Here is a 9,987-nt window from a genome sequence, read left to right as displayed (position 1 = left end):
TGCTCAGAATAAAATTTTACATCTAAAAATGTAATAATTTACAGGGTGTTCCCTATTTAAATGTCTCCCTTATCACTAATATTTAGGAAAAAGTTTATGTAAAAAATTCCTTCATTTATTTCGAAAATATAGGGAGAAAGTTTGGAACTACCGGTATAAAATAAGTTAACATTCCAATATCAAAATTTTATTTAATTTATTGCGATAACATTTATTTATATACTTTTTATCAGTTAAATTTCACAACAGACTCGCTAATTTGCTATCATCTGCAGGGCCGTACACAGTTGCTCCCATTTATTTTCCTAGCCTTAAATAATACAAATTAAAACACACTTGTTAGAGACGTAACACTTTCGGTTTCAGTTGGAGTGATACTTACTTTTTTTTGTTATTTAATATCTCATCTAATGCATATGACTGTATTGTGGTCAATAGGAATGGAAAGGGATATGCATCAGTTTTACTATTTATTTTTATTGTCAATTTTTTTTGAAAAATTTTAAAATAAAAATAAAATAAATAGTAAATTATTATTTTTGAAAAAGTTAGATAAGTATTTAAGTCCTGGTTCATTTAAACTAACTAAAAATTTTTTTAATCCTATACTGGACTGTATAACCAGAAGCTTACAACTGATGGGATACAATGTCGAGATTAAATTGTAAACAACACCAGCAGATTTTAGTAGTTTAATTGGTCAAATAAAATGAAAATCTCGTGTTCGTTATTCGTAACCTTAATAATATTATCATGTGTAAAAAATTGTAAAGGGTTATGTAAAAATGTGGAAAATGAAGTCAACTGCGAGTCGGTCAGTGAAATTTCTCGAGAACTAATAAGTCAAATACCAAACATAAAAGAAGTGACACGTTTACACGTTAAGTTCAATACTGAGTTGGAAATATACCCAAGATCGTTTGAATCTGCCTCAAAACTACAATATCTCGTTATTAATCACAACAAAATTAACAAGATATCCAGTGACACTTTTCAGGACATCCCGTTAAAATATTTGCACTTAGGATACAACAATATTAACGCTATTTACCCTGCAGCTTTTTTTAACTTATCTTTCCTTCAAGAGTTACGATTTGAAAATAACAATTTAAAAGAAATTCCAATAGGAGTGTTTACGAATCTACCAATAAAGGAATTGGCGTTATCTAAGAACAAAATACACACCATAGAAAACAGTGCACTGGAAAACCTGCCGAATCTGAAGAAGCTTTTGTTGGATGGGAACAATCTGCAGTCGATATATCTCCAAGAACTTTTAACGCACCCTAAAAGCCTCGAAATTCTATGGCTGCACAACAACTCTCTGACAGCTGTTACCAATTATATGTTGCGGGGGTTAAAAAATTTGAGAATATTAAATTTAGCGATGAACTCGATAACCTTCGTGGAATCAAATTCTTTCAAGCAGACCCCGAAGCTGTCCTATCTCATTCTCTCACACAACCATCTCAGACAAATAAACGGGAATGTATTTCCTAAAGGTGAGACAAGTAGTCTACAAAATCTCTATATAGATAACAATAGATTGATGTTCCTCCCATTTAACTTCTTTGTTCGTTTGGGAAAGTTGAAGAACATCGTCATGGTTGGAAATCCATGGTACTGCTCTTGCCTGACTATAGTTCAAATGCTGCTAGCAGAAAATAGCATAACGGAAAAGTGCAACGAAGAGTATAGTAATGGGAAAAAGCCTGTCTGTGTAAGCGGCAGTGTTGGTCAGGATTACTGTGTACATTTCTACAATGATGATTTAAGTGAAAAATACGAAACTTACAAAAAAACTCTTCCTTTGCCGAAACGACCATTGCTATGCTCTTTCTAGATGTCGTTGACAGAAAATTGGTGTCATCCAATTAACGCTCGGCGGGTGTTTTTGAACCGGGAGCCCTTTGCACACGGGCGAGGAATCAAGTCAAATCTACTAGATTTATGTTTTTGGGGATACTCTTTCAGATGGTGCCACATAATTTGAAGAAAAAATCATTCATGCCACGAAAACGGACGCAAAAATTGAATTTTCTTTCATGGTAGGTTTGATTTGATTCGACGCGTGGTTCAAAGATACCCCCTCGAAAATCCGATTTTGAGCTTGAATGGGTCATTTTCATTCAAAGTAGATGCTTAGAAGAAACTAATAACATTACTTTGTTAGCTGTACACTGAAAAAAACAATTACTTTCTATTAAAGCAATCGATTGTTTTACATCTATGCTAGTTACATTGAGATAACCCAGTTACATTCAATGCAAGTCATTTATTTGTTCGAAAAAAAAAACAGTTTACAACAGGTTTGTCTCTATAATTAACAAATTAGATTTAATATAACCATTTATGATTTTAGAATATTTGTTAGGAGAATTAAAGGAACACATTATTAATGGAAATTTATAATCGTTTTTATTTAAGAAATATTATTTTATATTGGCCTATCAAACGTTACAATTAAACATTAAAGTGTCTTTGCCATTCTTGTTGTTGTTAGATCATATTCATAATATAACATGTGCATATAGTTACAGAGTGCTGTGGTCCGTTTGCTCCTAATTAAAATGGAAGCATAAACTGTGGAAGTTAGGGCCAAACAAGTAATAATCGTTAAAAAGTCAGTTTTAGTTTGCTTTTGTAGTTTTTTAAATTTATAATAAAATCCAATTTAACAATGGGCCATTTATTTTTAATAACTCATTAAACTGTCAACAATTATGACAAGTAGTTTTGAACGATATATTTATGTACATACATAATAAGTTCTGAAAATACAGTCATAAAATTAATTTTTAGCAAAATTGAAATGTTCGAATAAAAGTATCGCATTTGTATGTGCTTCTCTATTGGTAGGTTATCTCAACACAATGTACTTTTTCAAATTTAATTATAAACTTAGATAGATAAGTTATCTAATTATCAGTTTAGTTTGAAATTTTGAAAAGGTACATAATTTTGAGACTAATCAGGAAAGAAATATGTTCAATATTAGTGAAAAAACAATGCACTTTTTATAAACCAGTGATTTTTTAATATTAAAATAACCTATTTTAATTGAAAAACTGTTAATTCACATTAAGCTAAAATATATTTCTAATAATTTTATGTCATCTGTATTTTAAAATATGTAGATTAATAGTAAAGAAGCGAAATATGATATTACAGTAAACATAAATTAACATTCAAATAAAATTTTTTACAAACCTATGAACTTATTAATAATTATTTTAGTACTTAGTACTTAGTAATTCCTTTTTTCAGTGTACAATTACATAATAGCAAATTATTTCAAACTAGGTCCAGTTTGTAAGGGTGTCTTTTATGTACAATAATAATGCTGGTAATAAATTGTTAATATTATAATATTTCGACTGAAAATTAAAAAAATATTCTTGCTTCATTGATGTGAAAAATGTGACATTATGTAGCTACTCTCTTTTGGCAATTTCAGAGAAAATAATAATAAACTGTTTGTTTTACCTACATTATATAAATATTATTTTTTTTTTCGCCGATCGACATTAAAGGCGTAGTTTTAGTGACATCTGTGAGGCACTAAAGTGTCACATTTACTGCTTAGGCATTAAAATAATGTTTACTGCCGCTAAATTAAAAATTAAAATTTGTTCTTTAACGAAAGTAATTTTATTTATTTATAATTACGTTTGTACTTAAATATGTATCATTTTCTAAAACGCGATATCCTTCCGATTGTCGTTTCAAGAACGTTTTAATTTTAGATACTTTCCAATATCGATGTTGTTGTAGACATTCAAAGTAGCTCTGATTGTGAGAATCGCATATATTGACCATAATGAAGAAAATTTCATACTTTTGATTAATTCAGAAAAATATACCAATAATACATTTTCTAAAAAAGACAGCGTTATTTTCAGTCTGGTAATCAATAAATTTTTTATATATTTGCTGATATATCTTCTTTTCCAGTATAAAATTACACTGAACTTGCTGTGCTGATTCAATAATTTCTGGCGGAGTTAATGTGAATTCTTCCATCTCAAATAATAAATAGGTAGTTATTTTTATGGATTTAAATAGGAACAATATGGCGATTACTGTATAATGTGTAGCTCAGTTAATTACTTAATAACGCTCGTCTCATAGCAACCACCTGATGAAATTCTTATTATTCATGAAAAAAGTAATAACAAATTACTATTGTTAGCTACAGATAAGAAATTCGTTATAATTTTAGTGGTAAATTAATAAATGCTTTTATTAAAATATTCTCAGAGCTTCCCACACAACGATAGGCTAACGTACTTTTAAATATCGCCGTTTTCTAATACATCACCCTGTATGCAAATTACTATTCTGCTTCAAATCAAAATGAACGTGACGGACATATTAATTCGGAACAGTCAAAATGAATGCAGGAAAAACAGTCCGAACATCCTCGTCCGCTTTTTCCGCACCTAAAACTATTAAAATTATTTTTAAAATAGCTCGGCCTGAAAAAGGGACCGAACGAAATAAGCCGTTTCCGCTTTTACATGCTTTCAGTTTCCGCTCTTTCCAATTTGCATTATTAAAGTGTCTCAGTCGACGGAGGGAGTTTGCTGTAAAACCCCTGCAAAGTGGATTTTTTAAGACCTGTTAATATTTTGTTTATGAGGTGTTTACGACTGGATGCACCTTTCCACAATGCCGATACCTGCTTTTTTATTGTTAACTGTTAAGGGGGCGATTTAGTATGTATATTTTTACCATGTAACAGAGCTTCAGATGAGGACACAAATCGTCGAAGAAACTAACATAATTGAATATTATTATATATCAATGTATTCGCAATGGTTCCCGCTAGTGAGTGAAATAAATTTCAATGCTCATGAGAACAGAAGAATAATTTAAATAAATGCCAAAGTACCTCAATTTTAACCATACTGTTAGTCTGCCAATATATTGGATTTACGACGGAACTAGGTCAGGCACAATAACCAAACTACTTCACTCACTAGAACGGACACTTAGGATCATTTGTATTTAATTTTCAGATTAATATTTATTAACAATTCTATAATTTGTGTCCTCAAGTAAGATGACAACATTTTACACACGACTCCATGTTATATTATATTATATTATATATTTAAACCAGAATTTTAGCGGTTTCTATCTTCTACAAGAATTTCTAAATAAAATTAGTTTGTGTACTCTGTCACAGGTGTCGCTACCCTTGAAAATGAAAGCGAAAACACAGAGTTGGTTTATTGTAAATTGTATTGGCCGAGAAATAGTGAAATTTCTGGCGTTTTTAGGTACTGAAATCTTTAAAAGTAAAACGTGTAGAACAAAAGTAGGGGTAAGCACAAAAATAAAATCCTTGATGTTTTGTTTATTCATGGTTACCGTTTAAATTTACCCAAATAAAATAATAACTAAAAAAAAGCGTTTGCAAAACATGCGTTTGCTATTATCCTAACCCCACATTTTAACAATTATTTTCACGTACTTATAAAAAGTAAACAATTTTATATGTAGGACTAAGCAAGTAAATGTTATAAGAATATTTACATGTGGAATTATATATAAAAAAGATAGTATTTTCGTAGATTTCAGTACCTAAAACCTTAATGGTTTGATCGTTTTTTGCACCTGTTTATTCGTTTTACTGCGGCCGGCGTCTTTGAAAATACTCAGGTGGCATGACATAACATTCCTATTATTTGATAAGCTTTAGATTATTCAGTTATTAAATGTTTGAAATTATTTGTCTTTGCGGAAAACACTATTTACAGAATATGGGACCCATAATGGTCTGATATTATCTTTGATATATAAATATGGGTAATATTTTAAAAGTAGGTAGGTACCTAAGTAATAAGATTTTGTAAAGCTTAAGTAGTACGAAAATATAACGCATAAAAAACCAATAATATGTACTAATTTTTCTTTATTAAGAATAAAGATTAAATTTTACGTACAGGGTGTCCCACATAAAATCGTTATTTATGTTGTAGCCTTGGTAGTTTCAAAATAAATTTACAGCTTAAAAATTGGTCTGGCTCAGGTAGATTTCTGTTTCAATCTACAAATCAGTAGCTACTTACCGATAAGAAGGAAACCACTAGTCTAGTCGAGAAGTGAGTTTTTTTTGCGAAAAATAGTTATTGTAATCCTAAAAATATGGTTGTTAGTACATTGGATTCGGAATTAAATTCAGAGAAAGAAGTATTTTTAAATTTATCCGCAATTAAAAATAGCAATTGTTATAAACAAAAAACGAAGAGAAAAAAGGGAGTCTCCGTTTTTTAACTATAACTAAAAAAATATTGAAGATAGCTGAAATTTCAAAAAAGATCCTGAAAGAGGAGAAAATTTCAGCAAAATAAGTCAGGAATTGTAGCTCCATTATTTATAATTTTAATTTGACGTTGAAAATATAGCTCCGCGCGGCGGCGGCGGTTTCCGCGTCGTCGCGTCGCCGCCAAGCAAAGTGTGCAACACAAAATAATTTTTTTATAGTATTCAATATTAATTTAAAAATCTAAATAAATTATAGTGTCATCTAGACACTTGAAGGAACACAGCCCAGTTGGAAAATAATTTTTAACTTGACTTATGTTAAAGTTATTCAATTGTTAATGAACTAATTTTTCGTGGTCCTAATCTTTCATAAAACTTGTTGTAAAACTTTAAATAATGTATCTAAAATTTTTTTTCTTTCTGGGAGGTCTTTTTATATACATAATAAACAAGATTCCGTTGTAAAAGTTTATAAAAGTTTTTTCATTTGTTTATAATGATTTTTTAAAATTAACAAAAAATGAAAAATCCGGGAAATGTTATAAATTTTTTTTTTACCAAATGTTTGATTTTAGTTGTTTTTCTATTAATATATTGCGTTTATTAGCTTAGCTAAAAACTTTTTAACGTTATTTGTTTATAAATTTGTTATAAACAAATGGACAAGTTTAATATTTTTGAAACATTTTTTTTGCCATTTTATTGTCTTGGTAATCTGTTTTTTAAAAACAAAAATTTTTCTTAAATAAATTTTTTAATTGTTTATAATCGTAATTTCCCTGGGAACACGATGGTGCAATTATTTTTTTGCTACTTGCCGTAGTTTACGAGATATTTGCGAAAAACCTTATTTTTTACGGGTTTTTTGACCTTTTGACCCCTTGCCTGATCACCTAGGTCAAAAATGTTTGCGGATTCGGATTCCTGAGGGTCGAAAACATATTTGCGCCCAGGTTTGATCGACAGAGGAAAAAATGGAGGTTCAGCCTTCATTTCAATGGACTAAATACATACAGTAATATTATCTATATATTTTATGCCTATACATATTATTCTCCAAACGCAATTAGTAGCAAGATTCTATATATTTTAGTAATTAAGCAGTGTTTTTAAGTTAAAACGACTCGTCAAAGTAAAAAAATATTTCAGGTTAGGTATATATTTTTTTTACTGAAAATAGCAGTTAATTTACATTATCGGATTGTTAATGTGAAAATATAAACATTAGACTGTTGACTATTCCATGTTATACGTGTTTTAACGTCACTTTTGAAGAAGAAACTACATGTAATTTTAAAAACCGTATTTCTGTTTTTATAATGAAGGAATAGTAATTATAAGATTGTTTAAGCTTATTAACTAAAAATTATTGCCTACTCAATAAAAAAATATTATTGTCCTCGATAATCTATTACTGATTAATAAAATATTTACTCTCTTTCCTTATAAGATTGTATGTACACAAATTGGAGCCGTTCCTGAAAAATCGGACGAATATCCGGTGCAGCGGAATTATTAGACTTGAAGCGTTGGCCGCTAGAACAGCACCTGCCGGGGTCCCGTTTCGTGACTCACGCTGGGCGATATTTTTTGTACTAAATCCCGTCCTTAAGTACTGAAATAGTTGTTTTAGCTGCGGGTACTAAAATCATTCAAGAATGCACAAACGACTTTGCAACTGAATAACAAAATAATCGTTCAAAAACTGTTTTAAATGTGAAGAAAAAAGTAAAAGTAAAAATCTTGACATTTATTTTTATTTATAAAATACGCCAATGCTCGAACAAATATTGAAAAGTTGTCTCTTGATTAGTAGGATGCGCATACCAAGTTTCGCGTCTCTAGCGTTCCTCATGTTAAAGAAAAAAATTTAAATGTGAATTTCAATCCCCTCCTTTAAGAGGGTATATGGCCTCAGGGGTGCAACTTTCATATTTGGCTCTACATTCACTGGTACCATTTTTACTACTTCATTTAAAAACACCATGTATATACCTGTATTATCGGAAAAATTACAGAAGACGAAAGCGCTGGGTTTTCCAAAAGTTAAAGACCTTTTCAAAGTAAGTACGCGATATTTAGTATGCATTTTTATATTTTCTATTTGTCTGCTTTTTTCAGTGTGATATTATTAATTAAAAACTAGTAGGTATTCCAGAAAATGATTTTGTTCCAAAATATTCAGTTTTCGTAATGTCTAATACGTTGGCTGTGCCGGGAAAGGCCTGTTTTTATTTAGGATTATAGCGTGTGAACGTTTTTCCGAGGTTTGGAATAAAGTGGAAAACTTTCCTGATATCTCTTGTAGTTATGGGAAGTTATACTAATTTATCGGAACGGTTAGCATGCCAAACGGGGAGCAATCTCTTCTTTAAAACGGCTCAGTGGGGATAATACGTTATTGCCACAATGCCGCTTGTTACGAAGACAGCTGGTGGGATTTATTGAATCAACAAGTATTTAGGGACCTTGAAATCTAATAGGTATACGAAATTTTCTTGGGAAAATCAAATATTTGCCCTAACTTTCAAACCAGTCAAACTACGGCCATTTAAATTTGATAATCTCAAATGAAACAACTATTTCTGCTTGAGAGAGATTTATTGAATAAGTTTTGGATATAAATGAATTTATATAAAGTAAGTGTTATAGGATAATACAAAATATAAAGAAAACCATATCACCAATGCTCATTTAATGAAACTGGTCTCTTCCACATAACCCGGCAATCCCAACATTAAAGAACAAGAACTTTACAGTTCCTCGTAGATGTCCTTGAAGTTGTCCGTTGTTGGCAATAAGAAACCTTTTCATATCTGCAACGTCTCTACCACTTACCTCACTCATTTTCTTTACACTCACGCACTATTCACTAGTACGATGATATGCTTTGCAGCTCCTGACTCCCTCGACTTCCTCTCGTACTCTTCTGTCGATTCGCTTATTCAGTCGGGACCGACAACCTTTGAATATCAAGATTCCTCAAATACACATAATCGTTATGCACAAGCCAATGAACGCTAACACTCCAAGACTTTCGTGTACTGATAAGCTTGTACTGGTATACATTTATGTATACCAGTACATATTATATTTTTTTTTATGAAACTCTGTGAACCTCTTGGTGAACAAAATATTTTCTTTAATAATTACACTAGTATGTGCAAATATTGCGCGAGCCTCAAATCGATTTCAAATATCACAAAAAACTATCGAAAAATCGTTTTTATTCCGGGGCCATCAAAGTTTGATTAACTTTTTGATTTCAATTCGTACCAAAATATCGATACTGCCATTCGCAAGTTGATATTTTTTCACGAATTTAAAAAAAATGTCAATATGTCCTACGACCAACACGGGTCGAGAATTTTTTTTTTTCGAAATATCGTCACGACCTCATTTATTAATATTAAGAGCTGAAATTTACAGAGAAAATACAGGCGGAAGATATATACAGACTAACAAGCAAACAAACAGGTGTGCAGGTAAAAAGGCAGACAGATAAAGAGACAAAAGGCAGGTAATTCGTAAAAAATAGACAACAAACGAACTCAAAACGAAAAATACAAAACCTTTAAATTTAAAACAATATAGGTAACTACCAACAATGTGAAAACAAAACGAATTAAATTAAAGTACCTATGTTCGGGACTATCAGTTTTAATTTATAAGTAAATAGTTAGGTATCTAACTACCTAAAGAAAACAAACACGA

The 9,987-nt window shown here is 30.6% G+C and overlaps 1 protein-coding gene across 1 annotated transcript; it reads left to right on the top strand.

Annotated features, from left to right (window-relative positions):
- Positions 1 to 709: 709 nt before the first annotated feature.
- Positions 710 to 2,627, top strand: LOC108903452 (leucine-rich repeat-containing protein 15-like). The gene has a single exon (XM_018705649.1). It carries the CDS (start codon positions 710 to 712, stop codon positions 1,841 to 1,843), a length of 1,134 nt encoding a protein of 377 aa, XP_018561165.1. The 3' UTR covers positions 1,844 to 2,627.
- The last annotated feature ends 7,360 nt before the right edge of the window (positions 2,628 to 9,987 follow it).

Source organism: Anoplophora glabripennis, unplaced genomic scaffold (assembly GCF_000390285.2).
Source record: "Anoplophora glabripennis isolate ALB-LARVAE unplaced genomic scaffold, Agla_2.0 scaffold10, whole genome shotgun sequence".
In the NCBI taxonomy this organism is placed as follows: Eukaryota; Metazoa; Arthropoda; class Insecta; order Coleoptera; family Cerambycidae; genus Anoplophora; species Anoplophora glabripennis.
The sequence above is the reverse complement of the archived record's forward strand: the minus strand, read 5'-3'. Positions and strand labels throughout refer to the sequence as shown.

Excerpts from the sequence above, each read along its gene's own strand:
- LOC108903452 (XM_018705649.1), top strand. The coding sequence starts at position 710 with ATGAAAATCTCGTGTTCGTTATTCGTAACCTTAATAATATTATCATGT.